This window comes from Gossypium hirsutum, chromosome A12 (assembly GCF_007990345.1).
Source record: "Gossypium hirsutum isolate 1008001.06 chromosome A12, Gossypium_hirsutum_v2.1, whole genome shotgun sequence".
NCBI classification, from domain to species: Eukaryota; Viridiplantae; Streptophyta; class Magnoliopsida; order Malvales; family Malvaceae; genus Gossypium; species Gossypium hirsutum.
The window spans coordinates 102,090,850-102,115,220 of NC_053435.1; the positions used below are offsets into that span (position 1 = coordinate 102,090,850).

General features: G+C 32.1%; 3 protein-coding genes and 1 long non-coding RNA gene across 5 annotated transcripts; 2 read left to right on the top strand and 2 right to left on the bottom strand.

Moving 5' to 3' along the window:
* Nucleotides 1-26: 26 nt before the first annotated feature.
* Nucleotides 27-3,401, bottom strand: LOC107946791 (geraniol 8-hydroxylase). Its single transcript, XM_016881250.2, has 2 exons — nt 2,425-3,401; nt 27-847 (listed from the first exon to the last, which is right to left on the bottom strand). The coding sequence occupies exons 1-2, from the start codon at nt 3,289-3,291 to the stop codon at nt 248-250; spliced, it is 1,467 nt and encodes a 488-aa protein (XP_016736739.2). The 5' UTR covers nt 3,292-3,401; the 3' UTR covers nt 27-247.
* Nucleotides 3,402-7,948: 4,547 nt separating this feature from the next.
* LOC121211092 (uncharacterized) lies at nt 7,949-9,503 on the top strand. The gene is made up of 3 exons (XR_005906469.1): nt 7,949-8,507; nt 8,617-8,983; nt 9,102-9,503. It is a non-coding gene; the product is annotated as an uncharacterized lncRNA (long non-coding RNA).
* Nucleotides 9,504-10,435: 932 nt separating this feature from the next.
* LOC107946788 (disease resistance protein RPM1) lies at nt 10,436-13,760 on the top strand. Its single transcript, XM_016881247.2, has one exon. It carries the CDS (start codon nt 10,887-10,889, stop codon nt 13,689-13,691), a length of 2,805 nt encoding a protein of 934 aa, XP_016736736.2. The 5' UTR covers nt 10,436-10,886; the 3' UTR covers nt 13,692-13,760.
* A 51-nt stretch (nt 13,761-13,811) lies between these two features.
* Nucleotides 13,812-19,629, bottom strand: LOC107946789 (protein SENSITIVE TO UV 2). 2 transcript variants are annotated; one of them, XM_016881248.2, is made up of 11 exons: nt 19,128-19,629; nt 18,869-18,907; nt 18,519-18,726; nt 18,103-18,416; nt 17,475-17,543; nt 16,642-16,724; nt 15,912-16,244; nt 15,722-15,828; nt 15,078-15,232; nt 14,610-14,806; nt 13,812-14,355 (listed from the first exon to the last, which is right to left on the bottom strand). In XM_016881248.2, the coding sequence occupies exons 1-11, from the start codon at nt 19,554-19,556 to the stop codon at nt 14,100-14,102; spliced, it is 2,190 nt and encodes a 729-aa protein (XP_016736737.2). In that variant the 5' UTR covers nt 19,557-19,629; the 3' UTR covers nt 13,812-14,099. The 2 variants fall into 2 exon arrangements, with proteins under 2 accessions (XP_016736737.2, XP_040939291.1); XM_041083357.1 differs by lacking the exon at nt 16,642-16,724 and having other exon boundaries at nt 15,912-16,258; nt 19,128-19,590.
* Nucleotides 19,630-24,371: the final 4,742 nt, after the last annotated feature.

Below are 24,371 nucleotides of genomic sequence, written 5' to 3' on the forward strand. Positions count from 1 at the left end.
CCCTGCATTATGACTGTTTTTCCAACTTATGCAAATAAAAATATAAATTAACCATTCAAGAGCTAGAGTAGTAGCTAAGCATGCTCAACAAATAAAATACAGGCCAACCATTCAAGAACGTAGTAGGTAGACATGCTTCCTCCTACTAGTACTAGTAGAACAAAAGACAAATAGTGGAAGATTTAATATATATGTTCCCAACAAAGAAAAACAACAAATAGTTTAACCTATTTTGTGTACTATATAGCTAAATAGGAATAGCACAGAGCGGTATAGCTTTCTTGAGAGTCATGCCAAACTGTTCTTGCATGTCCAAGTCTTGTGGATGGATTCCATGAGGCAGTTTCCAATCAAAGGAATGAATCATAGAAGCTAATATCAGATGCACCATACGAACTGCAAGAGGCAAACCCGGGCATATCCTTCGACCAGCTCCAAATGGTATATACTCAAAATAACGACCTCTGAAATCTAAGCTGGAATCAAGAAATCTCTCAGGGCAAAACGAAAAAGGGTGGTTCCAGTAATTGGGGTCTCGGGCAATAGCCCAAGCATTCACCAGAAGCTGAGTGTTGTTGGGTATGGTGTAGCCACATATTTCGACATCATTTTTGGCTTTGTAAGGTAGGAGAAGAGGAGCGGCAGGATGAAGGCGCATTGTCTCTTTGGCCACAGCTTCAAGATATGGGAGTTTATCGAGGTCTGATTCTTGAACAGTTCTTTTAGTTCCAATGACTTCCATTAGTTCCCTTCTTGTTTTTTGTAGCACTCCAGGTTTTCTAAGGAGTTCTGCCATCGCCCATTCTGTTGTTATTGCAGATGTATCACTTCCAGCAATGAATAAGTCCTGTTTAATATTTAATTTTAAAATTAAATATGTGAATTGAGAAAACGTAAAATTGAATGACATCTGAACACTTAACATGCACATAGACAATATAACAATATAACGATAACATACAACAAACAATTAACTATATTGTTTAAAACTAATTATTAATAATACATAAAATTTGTATACTATTAAAATGAAAATATTGAATATTAACAATTTTAACATTAAGATAAATTAATTTACCAATATATAAAATAAATATCATGTAAGAAATTATTAATAATACATAAAATTTGTATACTATTAAAATGAAAATATTGAATATTAACAATTTTAACATTAAGATAAATAAATTTACCAATATATAAAATAAATATCATGTAAGAAATTAATAATATTAATATTATTTAAATTATAATATATTAATATTAATATTCATGATGAATTTTTATATTACTTCAACATTAAATATCATTAATATAAATAATTTTAAATTAGTTAGATTTTTAAAAAATATTTTATAATTGCATTACTTTTTCAATTTATTAATGATTTTTTGAATAAATTCACTAAATTTTTTTAACAAAAATTAATATTATAAAAAAATACTCTAAATTTAAGGGAGGACGTTTTTGGGCGTTACCCTTTTTAAAATGATAAATTTACATTTTAATTTCTCTAAAAATAATAATAAAATTAATTTAATTATTTTAAAATTATAAATATATAAATTATTAAAATAATTTTAAATTATAATTTTATTATTATAAAAATATACGATTTTCATCTAACAGTAACGTGGGTCGGTGAAATCCTAAGAAAGAGTAAGGCTTTCGCTAACTCTTTAATAAAACATAAAAGTGGCAATACTTGGATGACAAATTTCATATAAAAACAAGCTATTTGCCTAGTACAGAAACTCGGATTTGGACAGTTGTCCTACTTAAATCCCAAAACTTTGATACTGTCACCAAAAATTGACATCTTGGAACAATAATGGTGCAACTTCTTACTTAATTAGTTGAGTTAGTTGGGCTTTTCTTTTAATGATGGGCTGAATTAATATTTAAATTAAAAGATATTTATAAACAACAGAAGGCAACCCTTACTTGCAATGAATTTATTTTTTTTAATATAACTAAAGTATTTTTTATGTTTAATTTATTATATAAAGATTAGAATTTATAATTGTTATCTTTAAAATTTTAAAATTTTTACTAAAAATGCAATGAATTTTACTTTCACATTTGCTAATTTATTTTATTATAGGTTAGGGATTGGCTAGTAATTCATCAACTAATCAATAATTCAGTAGTAGCCTACCAGATCCACTTTTTATATTTAAAAATGTCAACTAAAATTTTATCTTATTTCTTTTCACGAGGCTATGTGACGGGAAACGTAACAACTAAAAGATACTGAAATTTTTTAAAATGCTTGTATTATATCTTATAATAATAATTTACACGAGAGGAAGTAACAATGTCGAAATCTTTCATACCCCAGTTTCTAAAAGCATTTTTCTTGTGTCTTAAGGAATGAAATTATTTTCTCATTATTTATGAAAATGAATTAAGCGAAAATCTTACCAGGATCAAAGGCTTGATATTTTGGCGAGTGAAGTCAGACCCATCCTGTTGGCACTGATCAAGCAGAACATCCAACAAATCACCATTTCTGGACACGGAATCTGAAGCTCTAACCTCCATTCTTTCATCTATCATCTCATCAAAAATCTCATGCAACCTCGTGTAAGACGGCCTTATATGCTTTCTTATCCCTTGCAAATCAAACCTTTTTAAGATAGGGAAATAATCTGACAAGTTGGGTTTGGCTGAATCCTCCATTATCCTCCACACCAAATCTTTGAACTCTTGCGCAGTACTGAATTCAGGGTCCACTATATCCGAGGAAAAGATTGTAGTCGATATCAAGTTCAATGTGGTTGCGAAAGCAACTTCCCCTATCTTGACTTGGGACCCTGACGCGCGTTGTTTGTTGATGTGCTGGATAAGTTGCTGGGCTTTTTGGTGTCGAAGGTGTTGAAGTGAGTTGAGTCTTTGCACGGTGAACAACTGGGTGCTGCATAGTCTCCGGCGGTTGCGCCACCTACCATCGCCCGGCGCCCATGCGAGGGTCGACTCGGGGTTAGGCTGGGAGGCCACGCAATCAGGGACAGTGCGGTCGGAGAAGGACTGCTCTTGTGTTTGGAAGACTTGTTTAGCGAATTCAGCGGATGAGACGATGACGGTGGTAACATAACCTATGCGGAGAGTCATGAGAGGGCCATAAGTTTTAGCTAGCTGGTAGAGGGATTGGTTAGGGTGAGAACCTAGGCGATGGAGGGAGCCAAATATAGGAAAGTTGATAGGGCCCAGAGGGAGGCTGTGGGCGGAGGAGCGACGACGAAAGAGAAGGAACAAGAAGATGCAAAACAATAAGATGTAGGGTTCCATCTATGTTCAATGATTATTCGGCTGCTGGAACTTTGTATGGCTAAGGCATTTTAAGTAGCGATGTTGTTAAAAGAGACTTCGGCTTTTTATGCAATTATATATATAAATTTTGATTTTATATAATTTTATAATGGGATGATATTTGAGGGATAAATTATTAAACAATTAGGTTATTTAAAAAAACAAGTTTTTTATTGAAATAAATTAAAAAAAATTATATATCAAAATAGGTTGTCAGATAGATTATTTACTAAAATGGATCATTTTTTTTATTCGTGCTTATTTGACAGACGCGATCCTTTTTTATATTAAAATATTTTTTTTAGATAAAATAATTTTTTTTTATTTTCAGATCAATATAACCCGTTTATAGATACGAATACAGGTTGCGCCTATCTTAGAGGCGCGACTAGTTGAGCTTTTTTCAAAGGCGCAACTAATTGTACCTATCTCAAAGGCACAGATGGTGAGGCCCATATGTTGCTTAGTTTTTCCCCTATTTAGACCTTAAAAATTGTCAATAAAAATAAAAAATAAAATAAAATTACATTATATAAAAATTACATTAAAAAATAGAAAACACTAGCAACATTGATATTTATGAGTATTAAATAATTTATAACTTAATCTTAAATTCACCAAATTCATTTTTTAACCTTATTCTTATTAGTAGATGAAGTCGTAGGACTATATGATTCATCAGAAAAGGGCATGATAGTCACCTTTTTCTGTATAACAGGATTATTAGTCACTCGTTGGATTTATTCAGGACATTTCCCATTAAGTGATTTATATGAATCATTAATCTTTCTTTCATGGGGTTTCTCCCTTATTCATATGGTTTCCTATTTAAAATTTAAAAAGCGCAAAAATAATTTAAGTGCAATAACCGCACCAAGTGCTATTTTTACCCAAGGCTTTGCCACTTCGGGTCTTTTAACCAAAATGCATCAATCTGCAATATTAGCACCTGCTCTCCAATCCCAGTGGTTAATGATGCACGTAAGTATGATGGTATTAGGCTATGCAGCTCTTTTATGTGGATCATTATTATCAGTAGCTCTTCTAGTCATTACATTTCGAAAGGCCATAAAGATTATTGGTGAAAACAATAATTTTTCATTTTCGTTTGGGAAAATCCAATACATGAATGAAAGAAGCAATGTTTTACTAAACACTTATTTTCTTTCTTCTAAAAATTATTACAGATATCAATTGACTCAACAATTGGATCGTTGGAGTTATCGTATTATTAGTCTCGGGTTTATCTTTTTAACCATAGGAATTCTTTCGGGAGCCGTATGGGCTAATGAGGCGTGGGGATCATATTGGAATTGGGACCCCAAGGAAACTTGGGCGTAGATACTAAACTAAACACAACATTGATATTTGTGGGTGTTAAATTTTTTAATTAAAATTTAAATAATTTTAATAAAAGCATTTGTCAATATCTTAATTCATACTTAAAATCAACAATGCATTAAATGGAATTCGAAGATTCATATATTATTTATATTTGTAGATATAAATATCCATATCCCATATTTTTTCACACAGTCAAAACTCTACTCCCATTGTTCAAAATATTTCTTAATTATGAGTTTTGGGAAACGCTTTTAATTGATACTATTAATGTATTATTATAAATTCTTTAATTTTTTTAAGTTGCTGTTAAGTATTGGTATATTAATATTCTTCAATATTTCTACAATCATTATTTTATAAAAATAATTTTAAAGTATATAAATTTATGAAAAAAGTCTGTTATGATTAAACTTGGACAAATTTATATCCAAGTTGATATAAAAAATATGAAATGAGTCTGCAGTAGCAGCAGCAGATGGCACATGGGGGCTGTTTGTGCACTGTTTGGAATAGTACCATTTGCGCCTATCTGTCAAGAACGATTAGTCGCGCCTATCTGATAGGCGCGACCCATTCTCGTGTATTTTTTACTCGTATTTTGACCAGTTGACGATATTTTTACATGTATATAAATTTAAATATTTTTAATAAAAATTAAAAATAATATTTTATTTAAAAATATATATATATTTTAATATAAAAAAAGAGTCGCGCCTGTCAAATAGGCGCGAATGAAAAAAACAACCCATTTTAATAAATAATCCAGCTGACAACCTATTTTGGTATATAATTTTTTTTAATTTATTTTAGTAAAAAACCCTAAAAAAAACTATTAAACAAGTAGGCAACTTAAGTAAAGATAATAAATGGACAATAATAATTCGATAAGGTAGCCCTACACTGGAATTATTGTACTACATTTTCTCACCACATCGACCTTACCCTGTATTCGTAAATACAATTTAAGCTTAAGCTCTCATCTAAGGTTGATATTACAATTGTTCTTGGATCGGGTTGGATCTTGAAGGCTCATTCGAAAAGTGAAAAGATTTAAACAAAAATGTATGTACAAAACTTGAGTTTGGGCAAAAAATAATGTCAGTTTAAAAATGGGTTGGGTCTCAAGTAATATTTTTTGCCTGAACTCGGTTCGAATATGCAAAAAAAGTAATTTTTTTTTGTTTTTTACTGTTTTGTTGCTATTTTGTTACTATTTCACTATTATGATACTACTGTTTTATTGTTATTGTTTAGATATTATATAACTTTTGTTTTATTGTTAATTTTGTTACTATTTTAGAAAAAATAATTTCAATTTGTTAGGAAACATATATTTTAATGTTTTTATAATATTATATATGTTTAAATTTATATAAAAAAATAATATAAAAAATTAATACGGATGAACCAGATTGAACTCAGGTTTTAGTATTTTTATCGAAATCGGACTTAGGTAAAATTTTAAGTCTATTTTTTAAACCGGACCTAAGCCTAACAAACAGGCCTAAAATTTTAGCTAGACCCAACTCAACCTATAAATACCTGAAATTCATACCATATAAGTTTTAGGCTCAAGTTGTCAAATATCGAGATCATAATCAAGCTTGAGACTTAACTGTCAAGATGAAATCTTGCTACCTAAAACTCTCATGGCTAGCCAACAGTTTCAGGCTGGCTTAACTCGGAAGTTGGCCTAGTATTAAATTCGATAAAATTTAGGTCATGTTCAACTAAACTAACTGTTAATAAGCTAAGAAATGGGAGTACGAAGGAAAGTGACGGCCAAAGCGGGTATTTTTTATAAAGCTACGATAAACAATAAAAAGTTTATTTACGTAATTTAATTTTCATAAATTTATAAAGTCTAATTCGATAAGATGAATATATTATTTTTTGAACTCAATACAACAAGAGACTTAACTTCTATGATACTCTTATATAGTAACTTTATTTTTGTACTAAAAAATTAGATTTTTTACCACTAAGTTCGATATCATCAATATAGAGATGTAATGAATGATGAATGTAAATGAGACATCTGTGCTCATAAACTGCTTAGATTCGATTCAATAATTATCAAGGTGAGTTTGAGTAACTCAAGCTATCAATTAAAACGAAATTGAGCTTAATAATATCCAACTTAAATGGCTTGCAAATTTATTGAGCTTTTCATTTTTAATATATATTTAAATAATTTTATATTATTAAATTATATTATTGCCCTTAATATATATATTATTAATCTTAAGTTTAATTATTAAATCAAGCTTGAACTCAAATATGTATGAACATTCGAGTTCGAATTTAAACTTGAGTATGAAAATTCATAAATTAACTTAATTTATATCTCTAATTAAACTTAATCTTAAAAATAAATATTCAAATAAGTTTAAAATTAAATATTGAACTTTTAATTTCGAATCCAGTTGGATTACCCCTACATCAAGTGTGAAATATTTTGGTGATGCTTGGGATTTTTACTTTTGTCTTATTGACTTGAAATGAATCATCAATTGGTCTTTACCAAATGATATAATCAAAATTTTTTAATCTGCATGACTATATTTAATTTACAGTAACTTTTAATTAATTAAAATAATAATGTAAAAATTGTATTTCAACAAATAAATAGTAAACCATTTATATTCACTCGCACAGTGTGTAGGAAAAATTGAATACGAAGTAAACATCTGGTTTGCGCAAAAAATAAGTCCAAGGGCCAAGTTGAATAGCGGTGGGAGGTGAAGTTTTAAAATGGCATAATGGTAAGTTTAGGTGTCAATGCCTGCATTTTTTTTTGTTAATTTGATTTTTATTTTTTAAAATTAAAATTGAATTTTATTCTTTAAAAAAAATTAAATCGTGTTTTTTTAATGAAATTACTGATGAAAAGGTTAATTTTGTTAACTTGCAAGACAATTCATGTATATTTTCATATTAACATGATATTATTTGTCTTATACATTATATCAATAAATAATTTGAAATATATCAAAAATGAAATATTTAAAATTATAAAATTATAAAAAATTTGTAGAAATTGAAAAATTAATGTGAAAGATATGTGGTTGTCATTTGAAATATCATATTAAAAATTTAACATTTTAATTAACATATTTGTTAAAAAAATAATAATTTAATTTTTTTTTAAATGTTCATGATCAAATTAGATTTTTTTTAAAGAAAAAATTAAGAGTCTAAATTAGTTAAAAAATTGAAAAAATAAATAAAAATTGAGATATGTACTTTACAAAAATGGCTTTTAAAATCGGACGCTTTCCAACTATTTAAAACTCTTAACTTCCCACACTCAACAAACTGTTTGGGGTCGGGTTCTCTTCGTAGCTCTGCTTCAAAAAATGACTCCATCAAACATGAGCAATCAATCAATCAAGACCAAGAAGAAGAAGAAGAAGAACAACAACAAATTACCAACATTAGAATACCAAGATGAAGAAAATGTGAAGCTCAATCACCAAGAAACTGAAGAAATTACTCTCAGTGAGAGCAAGAAAGTTAAGAAAAAGCGCAAGAATGACAAAGCAAAGAACTTGACTTCCAAGAAGGGAATCGAGAAGAGAACAAAATGCAGAAGAAAGAGGAAGAAAATGGGGAATTGTGTGAAACTATAAAAGAAAAACAAGATTTAGTTTCATTTGATGGGAAGGTGGGAGTGAGTGGAAAGAGCGCCGAAGAAGCAAAATATGCGCCACTGAAATCGTTTCCTGACTCTAATGTACCAGAGAATGTTTTGGAGTGCTGCAAGGATTTTAGTAGCCCATCTCCCATTCATGCCTGGCCCTTTCTATTGGAAGGTCGTCATTTTATTTGAATTGCAAAAACTGGCTCAGGTACTTACATTTTTGTACTTAACTAGTCTTTTAATTCTTACATAATTGTTGTCTTATGCTGAATCTAAATTTATCTGTGTCGTGTTGGGGCATTGGTCTTTGTGATCAGACAAGACCTATTGACCAAACGAAATGGTAAATCATCGAAGGAGAAGAATCCACTTTGCTTTGTACTTCCCCCTTCCCTACAAGAGAGTTGGCTGAATATGTATGCATTCGTTTGACTTGCTCTTGCATTAGCAATTTGTTTATGGTATATGTAGAAACTTTATGTGTGGGCTGTACTTACATAGTTTCTTCTATTTAGATGTCTTTTTAGCATATGACATCCTTTCCTGGATTTGGTTCAAATTTTCTTGGAGCTGGTTAGGTTGGTGAATCAGTTAAACTAAGGATATAGTCATTAGAAGACCTGGTCGTTTGAAGGATATGATGAATATGGAAGTGTGTCAGCTTATAAGGAGATATCTTTTGTGGTAAGTGGCTGCTGCTTTCTAGTCATTAATGTTTGGAATTATTCACTGGTTCTTCTTTCAAATTGATTTCTCATCTTAATTGGCCCCAATTATATGCCGGTTGGAATGATGTTTCAAGCCACAATAAGAACGTAACGAGGCACTGTCATTATTCAATAAAGGAAGCTGTCGTTTGATGGTATGCTCTTGCAAATTAATTAATGAACATCATTGCTCTAATATTTATTCTGGAACTGGATGTTGACAACAGCAGTGGGATATGTGATTGTTTATGGTGTTGCTATGGTCCAAACAGAAAACACACACACGCATGACACAACCCCTGGGGTTCATGTCAAGTCTACCAAGCATTACTTTTATGTTTTATTTACTTCAAGGAAATTGCTGCTGATGCTCCAAAGGCTAAAAAGTTAATATTTGACAATTCCTGTGACGAAAACTGATTCATGTATGTGGGGCTGCATCAAATTATGATGAATCGGTACATCACCTTTTTATTCTATGATTTTCCACCCTATTTTATTTATTTATAAATCATTGGTTAAATAAATTACAGATTTCGTAGATAGGTATTTAATTAAAATTATTGAAAATCTTTGCTGTACAAAAAATATATATATTGGAAGATTCTGCGAAATCTGCACAAGAGATGAGAAACAGTTTAGTCTTGTGGAAAACTGTCGCTGCACTCTTTAACGACTCAGACAATAGTATTTGACTTTTTCTATTTGTATAATTGTGTGGCTAAGGAGGTTTTACTAATTATATTCTTGTACGCCAAGCTAAGCAAAGCTGCTAATAAATCTTATACATGCACTTCGATCATTCCGACGATAGCCACGTCCACAAGCTTACAAATCATATTCCGAGATTTCTGAGGGCTGAGTTTTTTAACTTCACAAATATGATTTTTTTTTTAAAATCATTATTATTTTTAATATAGATCATACAGATATGTATCTATATATATCAATTAATTGAATTAAATTGATAATTTAGTTTAGTTCGAGTTTTTTATAGTCAGATTCGATTTTAATTAGTTAATATCATTGAATCACATCACATCACATCACATCAATTCAATTTTATTTTAATTTACTTTTTTTAACATTAAAAAGTAAAAATAAAAAAAATCGTTTAAAATTAGAATAAAAATCCTAATTTTTTTTAACATATAAACCCAATAAATAAAATCATTAAAACTAAACAAAACTCATTGGTGCTAATTTCTAAATATAACTTTTATTATACTTTTACCTTTTCTCTAATATTATTATTATTAAATTTTGTTATGTACACTAGTTCGATTTTGATTTGGAAAATAGAAAAACAGGATACTCCTATTGGTTTAAAAAAATCAAACCAATCTTACCATAATTTTGAATCACAGTGAATAAAATAATAATTCAAGAAAATATTTTACAAAAAATACACAAGTAATCAAAGAAGGAAAATTTTAGTATCCTCCCATAAGCAGAGTTATAACCAGATTGGAGCTTTGGGTCGATTTAAAGGATGTAGCTGTCCCATTGCCTAGGAGTGAACAAGCGTCAAGGACTGGGTCTATGGATATCGATGTTTCAGCTGGTTGTGCTAGTCGCCGAACCTATGTGTTCCATTTTCCAAGTCTACCTATCCGTGTCGAATTGCGCAGAAATTACAGATTTGGGTTACTGCGTAACTATTTCTGAAGTGTTTGCCATGAAAGTGGCTAAGGCGTCTGGAATCCGAAGCATATGCCAATTTGTTTGAATAAGTATCACGATTTTTTTTCCTTCTGTGGAATAGTCGACACAAAAGATGATATAGCTTTTAAATGCAAAAAAAAAAACGCGTATATGCCCAAACTACTATAAAGGACATAACTTTGAACTCATAAAACTATTGTATTAGAAAATTGAGGATGGCTGAAATTGCAGTATCATTTCTTCTTGAAAAGCTCACAACTTTTCTGCAAAATGAGGTGGGGCTTTTACAAGGGATCCCTGAAGATTTAGAGTACATCAAGGACGAGTTGCAGAGCTTGAAAGCTGTCCTGAGAGTGGCTGACTCGGTGGGGGAGAGTAACCAAGAACTCAAGGTATGGGTTCAGCAAGTGAGAGAGATTGCTTACGACACTGAAGATACCCTGGATGAATACAAGCTTGACGTTGTCAATGACCATAGGCATGGGCTTGATGCTTTTCTACACCAAGTTTGTTGCTTTACGAAAAACTTGAAAGCCCAACATCGGATTGCTTCCAAGATAAATGGCATCAAATCCAGAATTAGTAACTTATCTGCCAGGCGTCCGAATTTTGACAACAATGGGACTAGTGAGCAAGGTCCAAGCTCCATTGCCACCGTGAATCCATGGATAGACAGAAGAGGGGATGCCCTCCTCCTCGATCGCGTTGACTTAGTTGGTATTGACAACTCCAAAGAGCAGCTCGTCCAATGGTTGGTCGAGGGAAACTCCGGCCGCAAGGTGGTTTCTGTGGTCGGAATGGGTGGCTCCGGAAAAACCACCTTGGCGAAGCAAGTTTATGACAACACCAAAGTGAAGAAACATTTCGCCGTACATGTTTGGATCACCATTTCTCATCCTCTCAAGATAGAGGAGCTCCTAAGAAACATGGTACGGCAACTGTTTGATTCGATCAGGAAGCCGGTTCCTCAAGGTGTCGATGACATGGATTCGTTTCTCCTGAAAATGATAATCAAGGGTTTCCTTCAGCAAAGGAGGTACTTGATTGTTTTAGATGATGTTTGGCATATGAATGAATGGGAAATGCTCGATCACGCATTAGCTAACAATGGCCGTGGTAGCTGTGTGTTGCTCACAACGCGTAACTCTGAGGTAGCTTCGACGTCGTGCATAGAATCTGAAGATAAGATCTTCAACTTAGAGCCCTTGTCTCCGGACGAGTCATGGACTCTTTTCTGTAAGAAATGTTTCCAAAAGAACTCATGTCCTGCTGAATTGGAGAGACATTCTAGACGTATTTTGGACAAGTGTGAGGGGCTGCCCCTTGCAATTGTGGCCATTAGTGGTGTTTTGGCTACTAAAAGGCATACAGTTGCGGAATGGGAGACGGTTTATCGTAGCCTCGGTGCTGAAATTGAGGACAACAGCAGGCTCATCAACTTTAAAGAAGTGCTTTTGCTGAGCTTCAATGATTTGCCATACCACTTGAAATCTTGTTTCTTGTATTTAAGCCTCTTCCCTGGGAACCATCTGATTGAGAATATGAGACTGATTCGACTGTGGATTGCTGAAGGGTTTGTCGAAGCCAAAGAAGGAAAGACACAAGAAGAAGTTGCAGAGGACTACCTTAATGAACTCCTCAATAGAAGCATGATCCAGATAGCCGGGATGACGAACGATGGAAGGGTCAAAGCATGCCGCATTCATGACCTTCTGCGAGAAATCATCATTTCAAATGCTAGGGACCAGAACTTCGTTGCAGTTGCTAAAGAACAAAATGCAACATGGCCTGAAAAGGTTCGGCGCCTTGCAATACATAACGCATTGGCAAATGCACAACAGAATATGAATGCTTCTCATCTACGGTCTCTTTTTGTGTTTGATACGGGTGATCCACTCTCCTCTTCACCAACAGATACATTGATTCCTAATAGTTGCAGGCTGCTTAAGGTGTTGGATTTGCGAGCTGCGCCTATAGAGAATTTTCCAGAGGAAATTAGCAACTTGAGACTGTTAAGGTATCTTAGCTTGAGAGATACCAAAATCACGACAATTCCGAGCTCTATAAGGAAGCTTCAGGACTTGGAGACATTGGACCTTAAACATTCCCAAGTTTCGGAATTGCCAGTTGAGATCCTAAAGCTCCGGAAACTTCATCATCTTCTGGTATACCGTTATGAGTTCACCTCGTATTCACGTTTTCACTCCAAATACGGTTTTCAGGCCTTGTCAGGTATAGGAGCTCTACAATCCCTTCAAAAGCTTTGTTTTATGGATGTAAACCATGATAACGCAATTATCATAGAGCTGGGAAAACTGGTGCAACTTCGAAGACTAGGCATTACAAACATGAGAAAAGAAGATGGAAAGATTTTGTGCTCGTCCATCGAAAAGCTGATCAACCTTCATGCATTGTCGATTGTTTCATCGGTTAAGGAAGAGGTCATTGATCTGCAATGTCTTTCTTCTCCTCCTCAACTACTTCAAAGGCTATACCTGTATGGGCGATTAGAGAAGTTACCAGAGTGGATACCTTGTCTCGAAAGCCTGGCAGTGATATATCTAAAATGGAGTAGGCTGCCAAATGATGCACTTGAATCTCTTCAAAACTTGCCCAACCTTGTACATCTTGAATTGCTGCAAGCTGTGGAAGGAGACACTTTACGTTTTAAGGCTGGCGGTTTCAAGGAGCTTAAACTTCTGGGTATAGACAAATTTGAAGGGCTGAGATGCATACAAGTAGAAGAAGGAGCAATGCCTTGTCTTGAAAAGCTGAGCATCCAACGTTGTAAATTGCTGGAGAGGGTGCCATTAGGGATTCAACATCTGACCAACTTAAAAGTACTCGAGTTTTTCGATATGCCCGAGGAATTAATTATGACCCTTGGTCCTGATGCAAACATTCCAGAAGTTTATTATACTTACTGGAGGAATGGAGAATGGGAGGTCTATTCTCTAGAGGGTTCAGCTGAGAATGGGAGGTCCATTAGCACTGAATCGCTTCAAAGTCGTTTTAAATGATACTAAAATATTTCTGTTTATTAATCTGAATTTGATGGGTATAATCTTCCTTTGCTGGACATTTTTCGACATATGGTAATCAAGTTTGTTTGTTTGTTTATTGTTTTGGCTAAGTATGTATAATGCAATAATACTCTATTTCAAGATTGAAAAAAATGACGATGACCACAACGTAGTATAAGCAGATTGCGTAGAGTTAGGAATCAGCTGTGTTTCAAAATTGCTTTGGCTTTAACTACAAAATATATAGCCAAAATTCCCGGATAAGATCATTTAGATTCAACATCTTTACCGACGCCTTGCTTTCCACCCTGCACCAAAATCTCGGTTTCTTTCTCCAAGAAAAAGCCGTAATCAGGAGAAGCTATGCATTAGAAAATGTAAATCTGATGTTTCACTCACAGCAAGTCACTCTCCAAGATAAGTAGAAACCCTTCTCTTGAACAGTCGTCCCAAGTCAACAATTTCAGATTCTCTCATCTGCTTGGTTATGCTGTCAGACAGCCTTTGAATCTGTTCTTTTCGGGACAATCTGTTTGCAATATCAACTGTTAAACTGACCATATCCCTGCTGTTGGTTAACAATCGCAAGACCGTGGCAGAGTGTATCGGGTTTGACACGAGTCTATTGAGTAATATCAGCACTTCCCGTATCAATAATGTCCTGCAGAAATGCAACTATTACATGAGCAGTCAATGTTTAAGACAAATAAAGTAGAACATCAAAGATTGTCAGCAATGTTTTCAGTATGATTGAAAAAGGATTGCAAGCATTGAGGGCAAAGAGCAAATAATGTGACTCGCAGTTGGGGAATAATCATGCAGGCAGAGCATTGAATGCAGACAATTTCATGCTAACCCAAGCATCACAGAACAATGAAACAAACAGGCATACACACGTACAGAGCCATAGCTTACCTTGCCCTGAAGGTTTCATCAGACTCTGCATTGACTGAGGCTTCCAAGTCTATCTCAGATGCCAATAGTTGCATAATTAGTGTTAGAAAATTTGCTTCTCTAGATAGCTTGTTATTCACTAGTATTTCAAAACCAGATTTTCCAGATGAGGCCACAAAAGCAAGTAAGGTGATTGCATTTTTGCGTAGTTCCAAGGCCTGAAAAGTTATTAGCTTCAGCAATCATATTCCATTACTTAAAAAAAAAAAAAAAAAGAGCAGCAGTCTTCTAGGGAAACCTTGGATAATCTTTAGATCTATTTTTCTGTACCAATAATGCATTAACTCATGAAATAAATCAAGAATGAAACTCTTTAATGTAACCTACTAGTGGAGAACCTAGGATAATCTTTACAACTTTTTTTTCAGTACCAATCATGCATTAACTCATGAAATAAATCAAGAATGAAATTTCTTTAACGTAACCTACTTGTAAACTGTTCCCAGAGCAAGCTATACAGTCAGCCAAACCCTCAAGAATCATAGTGAATCTTTCAGTAGCAGCAGTGTTTTCTGTGCCATTAGCAGCATCAGCACTAGCCTCCGTTGTACAAGCAGAGCAGAATGTGACCACCAATTTAGGACCTTCATCCAACAAAGAACCATAAGCCACTGGGAACAGGCACAGAGATAAAATTTAGTTTGGTTCAGCTTTTATTGAAAAATAACACTGTATTCCCCGGGGGGAGTCTAAAGACATCATTCTATCCCTGGCCTTAAAACCTGAAGATCAGCAAAGAACACATACAGTCCAGGGATAGAAAAGTTCAAATGATCACAGGAAGGAGATTGAGATGGAGTTCTTAAGTTCATGCTTAGGTGCTCCCCTCTTGTACCAAAAAATTGTTCATAGAGAATATTCTAATTGAAAATGCCTAATAGTCTGTCTTGATATTTGTAATATGCTGACTTTAGTATTTAATTTGTTGCCATCCCTAAAGCAACATGTGATTTTAAAGCAGAATAAAATATGTATGATAGATCAACTAACTACTGAGTAGAAGAATAAATTTCAAGCACATTGTTTCCTTTGCATTGAAAGAAAGAGGAAACAAGAAGCAGAAAGAACAGTACAATTTAAAAGCAGGTAAAGAGAGTGCACAGCCTCCTTCTGTACAAGCAATCCAGCTTCCATTTTCAGTAGTTGTGAAACACTTTCAAACACTTCACTGAGGCCAAACCTAGCTCAAGAAAAATAACTTTTAGAAAATAAAAGTATCATATCATCCTAGAAATTTGCAAAAGAAGTACCATACAAACTTACCTTTCTCTCTCTGTGTAAGCATCACTTCTCATTAGAATGACATTCATAATTGAGACTGCTTCCAATCTTACACATTCTTCACTACTCTTCATCACAATTAGATGCATGAATTCAAAGAGATAAATCCAGTTTACATGGGAAAACAATGATGCAGAGCTAGTATCCCAACGTCCTTTCCCGCAGATATATTTTGCTTCAGAAGGTGTTACTCCAGTTGGCATGCAACTAGTGTAAGTCCCATCCATTCCAATGTGTACCCAATCTCGAGTTTCATATCCAAATATATCATCAATGCTGCTCCCAGAGTGAAGATGCTCAGCCAAGAAGTTTTCCCTGAGTAGAGTGCACTGGAAAGATCAAATCAAAGTTCATAAGCACGCAATATGGATAAAGACTTAGAAAGTCTTCCCTTACCAAAGCATAGAGCATTTCCAGCAAAATGAAAAATTGAAAAGCATACAATAGATAAATGGATAAGTACAAATCACAGCTTCATAGACAATACTACAAGTTGTTATTTGGGGGAAGGCATAGGATAAACATTTTGAACATTGTTTCCATTCATAATAAAAGGAAAATTAGATAAAAAAAGGGCAGAACTGCATAAATCCAACCCGATTTTCTGACATATTGAAAGAGATGGATTCTACCAGCCAAAGGTTCAACAAAAGCACATAAAAACCTCATGTCAAAAGGAAAATATGAAACAACATACAAGTGCTAGCCATACCTTCCTCTGGATTTTCTTTCAAAAGTTAAAAGATGACTCAACAAGACATGTAGTATACGCAGTGATCTATAGACAATAACCACCTGTATCAAAAAGGATGATCCTCAGGAATTGCCAATAAAATAAGTAAAACTTAATAATTAAACAAAAAGCACATATTTACACACACAAAAAAGTAACAAATATCTTAGACGCTTTTACAAGGCATGATCAATTAACTTCTCTTCTTTTTCTTTTCGGCCTTGGTGAATGTAGGGCAGCAAGGGGGTTGAGGGAGGGCATACCACTTTTTAAGTAGTTTGATATTGGTCTATAATGTTATTAATGAGTAGAATTTCTTTCAGCAATTTCAAAAATGTTGAATGGTGTATAGTGTCATTCAATCTCTCCTGCCACTGTATCAGACCTCACTAGTAAACTAATAAAGCCAATGGCCATATTGGGTTCTCATGTTACCTAAGCAGCTAATTAAATAAAAAGCACTCATCTAAAAAAATCTAATACTTGAAATGGGAAACAGCATTTATTCCTCATAAGCTCCAACCATTGGCTCTTGATTAGTGGGTCAGGTCTATTACCAAAGGCTAGGTCTAAGGCCCAAAAAACCCTCATAACTGTCATCTAATAAATGGGTGTTGAAATTATTAGAATACCTTTTCATTTTCCAACTTTTTGACATGAATACTTCATGTCAATTTAGTATATATTTCACCATGCACAATTTAATTATATCTTAAGTGAAAAATGTTAACAGAGCATTGCTTCAACAACTGAAATTAAAGAGTGCTTAAGCCATACTCATACCAAGTCCAAATAAGAAATTTGCCACTCACATTTTCAACAGTACAGAGATCAAACAAAGATTCAAATAGATCCTGCAGCTGCAACATTCCACTACTGGTCTGCAACATGGAAATAAATCAATCAGAACAGAAAACATTAACTCTTAAAAACACAGTTAGCTCCAAATATAGATCAATATGTCAAAATGAGGTCATGATCCCATGCCTATTTTACTATAGATCTAATCTCTATTAAGTTAAATAGTTCATTCTTCAGATCAGAATTTCAGGATGAGCCTTGGCACAAAAGTAAGGTTGTTGTCATTTAGAACTGGAGGTCACATACTTTCAAGATGCAGCAATAGCCCGTCTTCTAATCAAAAGTAAGGCTGGCTGTTTATGTTTGGCCCTCCCCAGTGCCCAGACCTCACAATGCAGAAGCTTAATGAACTAGGACCCACCTTATCATGGTGTAACTTTCTTTTTGGTTACAGAAATAGGGAAAAGAGGCGAGGATAGTCAGGAGTTAACTTATCATGATAAAGCTAATATCTCTCATGAGAAATCCTGGTTTTAATTGCTTATGTCTCTATACTTCTTTTGCGCTAAAGATGATAGAACAAGGTACTAGCCCTATCATGTTTAAACAACCATAAGAAACAATAGGATTAAGTAGGACCTTTGTCAGAGCAGAGTAGAAACAAGATATTTTTGCAGCTTCAGCACTAAGAAAAGGATGGATGGAGGTCTGTAGAGACATATCATCTGAGCTCTTAACCGCCGGTGGTTCCATTGTTTTGGAAGGTGAGCTCATTTTAATGAACCCAAACAGGACATCAATATCTGCCGAACAAACTGCAAACAACTTGGATATCAAATTTCTTCCAAACTTTTGTTCACTTGGCAAACCCCAGATGCCCTGCAACTTCTCAGAAAGATCAAGACAAGCACTGAAATTTGTCTGAATTCCACTTGCTTGACAGCTTGACTTGACTACAAAAGACAAGGAACAGAAGCATGAAAAAATATATGTTAAGAACTAAATTAGGGAGGCAGAAGAAACAAATTCAACTATGTCTCCAATTAACTTCTCACCTGTACGTTGGCCAATCTGATCATTAAACGATTTTCTATTTGGAAACTCTTGTACAACCCCATGATGAGCTGCAACAGGGATTCCATGTTCTCTGTCATTGACGCTGATGTCATTCGCATTAGCCACTTTCGCCTCATTGTTTGAATTGGGAAATTTAAGCTGATCCTCCTTGTTTCTTTCCTTCTTAAGTTCCGAACACTCATGCTCCTAAATAGATAGAAACCAATACTTAATTTCAGCAATCTTGCAACAATAGCTTTCAGATTTTTTTTTTTTGGGGGGAGTTGGGGGGTGGGGGGTTATTGGCATGCAAATTCATATTATAGTCATTCAAAACAAAATAACATACCAGGTCCGCAAGCTGCTTTGAAACACGTCCCAACTCCTTCTGCATTAAAAATTCACAATATTTCAATAAAAATTCTCTTATATAGGAAATATTTCCAATACTCTTTTTATTTTTCTTCCAAATACCCAAGTCAAAATCTGTAATGCCATCAATTTCACCGAAACATTTTAAGAATCTCTGATAACTGACTTCTTCTTTTTTCTTCATAAAAGTAAATACAGTAACAAGAGCTCAGAGTAAAGGAGCCTGAAACACTAACCTTTAGGAGCTCGATTTCGAGATCCTTGGCTTTGGAAGATCTGCCACCGCGCCGCGCTGGAGTCGTAGGCGTGGCGCATTTAGCAATAACATCACTCGAATTAGAGGCGCCGCCCAAATCAGTGGGTCTCTGGGAAAGCTCTCTCGGAGGCGAGTAACTGATGGATGGGGGCGGCGTAACATGTATGGGTTGAGGATGTGAGGATAGTGGTGGTTGTGATGGCAGATACGGTAAATAGGAAGAAGAAGAAGTAGGATTGTTTTGGTTAACCTGAGAACGAGAAAGTGCGAGTTCTTCAAATTGGATAAGTTCCTCCAAGAAACTGGCACCCCATTCTTCCAAATTTTCTTCGCTCATAATTTCCTTTTTCGTTCCTTGCTCTGTGCACTGCTTGGGTGAGAGCAAATGACAGTGCTTCTGAGTTTTCATCAGCGGTTTCTTTTTTTTTTTTTTTTTTGAAGTTTTCAAGTTGGGCCAACTGTTGAACTGGTGATCCAGACTTGTGTCCATTTCAGCTTTTTTTTTTCTCTCTTTTAATTTGTTTTTGCAATTAATTAAGTACAAAATTATTAATTTTTAAAATCAACATAAAAAATTAAATATATATTTTTATTCAATAACAGAAAATTGTTATAAATATTTTATTATTGAGAGAATATCTATTAAAATTAAAATATTTTTTATATACATTAAAACTCTAATTTCAATTAGAAGTCGAGTTTTATATTATTTAATTATTATGAATATTATTATGGTTTGACTTCTTTTAAATTGTTTTAAATCTAATTGAATTGTTAAATTATATTATCAAATATTGATAGGTTTATAAGGTTTACTGATGAACTTTGTAGTCTGTTATTTTTACATGATTGTCTAAAAATGTATGATATTTGAACAAAAAAATGTGGTATAATAATATTTTTTTCTTATTTAACATTTTAAAGGATCGAGTTTTGGTAGAAACATATTAGTATCATGTTGTTTTATATTTTAGTACATGTAGTAATTTTTGTTTGGATTGTTTTAAATATTCTTTATTGTTTAAATATATATTGATTGTCAATTTAAATATACGATTTTGTAATATTGAATCCTTTTAAATAAAGAATTTATTGAGACTATAACATCCATTGTCCAACCTAATTGTCGAGTTGAAGTCACAGGATGTTACAATTATTGTTAAAGCAACTAAAAGCAATCATACACTTTTTGACCATTTAAACATATAATTGAGCATTAAATATATCCACAACATCTCACAAAATCATTTATGGGTCTCACACGAGCTTACGAAAGCTCCTTTGCTAACTTGAGTGTGAATCAAGAGCAAAATGTAAAGTTTTTAAGTCTCGAACCAACGTGCATATCCACGTCGTGACGCTACTCGCTATCAGACGAGGTTGCGACGTCAAGGATCCCTCGCCATGACGTTGCCCCTATTTTTGGCTACTTAACACATATTGATATCTATTTACATGTCTTCAACCAAAGCATTTTGTCACAAGCATTCATTTGTCCATTTCATGCCAAACCTAACAAAACATATCAGAATGAACTTGTAACAATTTGAAATTAACCATTTAGCAAAATATACAATCATGTCATTCCTTCAAATTCAATTTCATCATTTATTTATCTAACCATGAAAATTTTGCTTACCTTAGATCAATATATGCATATCTACTCATTTTGAGTATCAAGTGCCCATATGACCTTGAAAAGAACCAAAACAACCATACACTTAACATATGTTTCAAGCATGACCATCATTTTTACCATTTTACAAGTCATTTAGCAAATTAACCATTCTAAGGGTTTTTTTTACTAAAATAAGACAAAAAAATAAAAAAATGTCAAAATAATACAAAGAAAAAATTATGTACCAAAATGGTACATTTTGGTGGTGCCGCCTACGGCAGAGGAGTGACCACCCCATGTCAAATAAAAAATTACTGTTGCTTCCTATCAAATTGCGGCATAGGATTGAAATGTAATAATATAAAGTATTTAGGGACCTGTTATGTAATTGTTTCATTTAGAATGGCTAGTGAAAAAAAAGGGAAAGGGTGCCGCCATATGGCTAATTACCTTGTTAGCCCTCCTTATTTATTATTATTTTTTATTCTCTTTCAACTCACTATATTGTTTTTAAACAAGCCCTTAACCTATTTTTGTAGTTAAATAAGTCTTTAACTTATGGTTTTTACTCATAAAAGGCATCTATTTTAATATTAAAGTAAATATATTTTGAATTTCAAGCTTTTATCTTAATTTTTTGTTGATGCAATAAAAATTATATACACTTTAACATCAACATAAAATCTAAAAAAGTAATCAAAATTTTCGAAAGAGTAGTTAAGAATATCATGTATATAAGCACTCTCAAGAAATTTTAAAATTTTATTTTTTATTTAATAAACTATTCACATTAACATAAAATTTTAAAATTCCTGTACATGATTACATATTTCATTTACGAGTCCTGTAATCAATCAACATTCATATTAGCACCCTGTACTATTTCATAATAACCAATATTCACATGATTTTTTCAATTCAGACTATTTTAAGCCATATGTTCCAAAATCACTAAATTCTACTTAATTCTAACATATAAATAAATTCAAACATAAAATAAAATAGGGTGGTAAGTTCCTTATGAACTTGTTCAAAATATGTAAAGTGGATACTTCAGGGGTTAATCTACAATTTTAGCTTTTTATAGATTAGCTCCACTTCATCTGATTCTTGATCTAAACAATCATTTTATATCATCAATCAATACCAAATATTTTCATACTATGCTATGATATGCATGAACCTATATAAACTTGATTTTTCAATATCTTTAAAATTTTACATTTTATTCAATTTAGTCCTTGAACTCAGGATAGTCATAACTTTCAATTCTTAGCTTCGGATTAAAATCCAATTTCATATATTTTCATCAGGGACCTTATACTTTCTATTTATAACATATTTTCATGAAATATTTTACATTTATTCAATTTGGTCCCTAACATAACAAAGTTAACAAACAAGCTAAATGAATTGTGCAATCTAGTCAATATATATATATATATTGTAAGCTTAAAACCTATCAATTTCAAGCCTAATTCTTCAAGAATCAACAATGACAACTTTCTAAAACTTTAACAGATTTATAAATTGGTACATGGGCTAGCTAAATCAAGCTTCAATGATCTTAAATTCATAAAAAAGTATAAGAAAAAAAAACTTGAATTTGATTACTAATCAATGATTGAATGGTTTGGCTTCAAAATGATTTTCTTCATTTTCTTCCTAGGTTAAATACGGTAAAAGAGACGAGGAAGATGACAATTCTTTCTTTCTTCTCACTTATTTGATTATTTATAGCATAATTAAAACTTAATAATCTTAATAATCATGTTAGTTTAACTAAATTAATCATTAAAAAGCTTAATAAACATGTCATCATCTTCCACTAAAACTTGATTACAAATGGTTTAATTACCCTTTTAGACATTTGGTTAATTGTAATTTAAATCCTCAAGTCTTTTGTCAATTAAAAATTTATTGTGATTAGACTTTTAGAATTTAGTCCCTAAACCTTAATTAATTATTTAATTGACAAAATTTCTCGACCAAACTTCAATATATTTTATATAATAATTTGTAAATATTAATATTTAACATTTACGAACTCGATTTACAGAAATAAAGTTCTGAAACTGCATTTTTTGGTACTACTAAAAATTGAGTTGTTACAAAAACGTGTAGAAGTTCATTCTACTAAATCTGTTGCATTCCCCGCTTTGAAGGCAAGAATTAAAAAAATTAAATACATAACCATTGATGTGATAAGTAACATAATAAAAACTACTAGAACTGAAAATATAATAATAAATTAAGGATATATTCTCTTTTGCTCTTCTATCTCATGTTCTTTTTACTTATTATTATTATTTATTTCATAACAAAAATTAATTAATCTCTACCAAAAGTTTAATTGAAAAGAAAGCGCCGCGTAAGAATAGCTTAATATATTTCTTATTTTTAAAATATACCATGTTTCGGATAATCACAAATAGTTTATCATTTCACTTAAAGAGAAACTCAAGTTAGAAAAATAAAACAAATCTACGTCTATTAATTATATAAAAGGGTGGTCTCATAAGTAGTCTCTGTTTGATTTTTTTTTAGACAAATGATAAATTTTCAATTTTAGATTATATAATAATAGTTAAATTTCAATTTTGATCCCTACGTTACACTCAAATTTAAAATTCAATCTTTATACTTTAACTTTTTAATATAATTTGATACATCATTTTTTTACAATGTTATTGATTTACTCAAATACTTTGTTTTAATTAAAATTATAATATAATTTTTAAGAGTTATTAATAGTATTAAAATTATTTGTTAAATTATTCATAAAAAAAATTATTTATTAAATTTAAGTCAATTACAATATTTATTTTTTGTTATATAACTATTAAGTGATTTTTTTTATTTATTTCAAAATACTACACCAAAAAATTTAATAAAATAATTTAATAGTATTAACAATTGAATTTAAATTTTTAAATTTAAAAAATAAAAAGAATAAATTTCTACATAACTATATATAAAAGGAAAGTCTACTTACACGTGGAATAGCCTCTTCTTTTCTTTTCTTTTTTGCAGGTAAAATTTTAATTTTAATCTATATGCTACACTAAAATTTTATATTGTAGAATAATGGTCAAATTTTAATTTCGATCCCTATGTTACACTCAAATTTAATATTCAATCTTCATACTTCAACTTTTTGATATAATTTGGTACCTCAATTTTTTACAATGCCATTGATTAGCTCAAATATTTTGTTTTGATTAAAATGTTGATGTAACTTTTAAGAAATATTAATATTATTAAATTATTTGTTAAATTTAAGTCTATTGCAATGCTCTTTTTTTTTTCATTACATGGCTACTAAGTGAGTGTTTTTTAAAATTTTAAAATGCTACACCAACGAATTTAACAGAAGAATTTAATGGTGTTAGCAATTGGATCTGAATTTGTAAATTTAAAAAATAGAGAGACTAAATTTTTAAAAATAAAAATACAAATACTAAATGGTTAAATATCAATCTTGGTCTCTTTGATATGTCTACTTTTGAGATTTAATATATATACTTTAATCTTTAACATAATTTATTCTTTATACTTTTATAATGTTTTTAATTACCCCAAATAGTTAATATCGTTAACTCTTCG

Bases quoted from the DNA above. Each gene is read 5' to 3' on its own strand.
- LOC107946791 (XM_016881250.2), bottom strand. From the start codon at position 3,291: ATGGAACCCTACATCTTATTGTTTTGCATCTTCTTGTTCCTTCTCTTT. The intron at 848-2,424 runs GTAAGATTTTCG...AATATTAAACAG, and splicing joins ATATCAAGCCTTTGATCCTG to GACTTATTCATTGCTGGAAG.
- LOC107946788 (XM_016881247.2), top strand. From the start codon at position 10,887: ATGGCTGAAATTGCAGTATCATTTCTTCTTGAAAAGCTCACAACTTTT.
- LOC107946789 (XM_016881248.2), bottom strand. From the start codon at position 19,556: ATGAAAACTCAGAAGCACTGTCATTTGCTCTCACCCAAGCAGTGCACA. The intron at 18,727-18,868 runs GTATGTTATTTT...CTATCTATTTAG, and splicing joins CAAAGCAGCTTGCGGACCTG to GAGCATGAGTGTTCGGAACT. The intron at 15,829-15,911 runs GTAAGTTTGTAT...TTCTTGAGCTAG, and splicing joins GCTTACACAGAGAGAGAAAG to GTTTGGCCTCAGTGAAGTGT.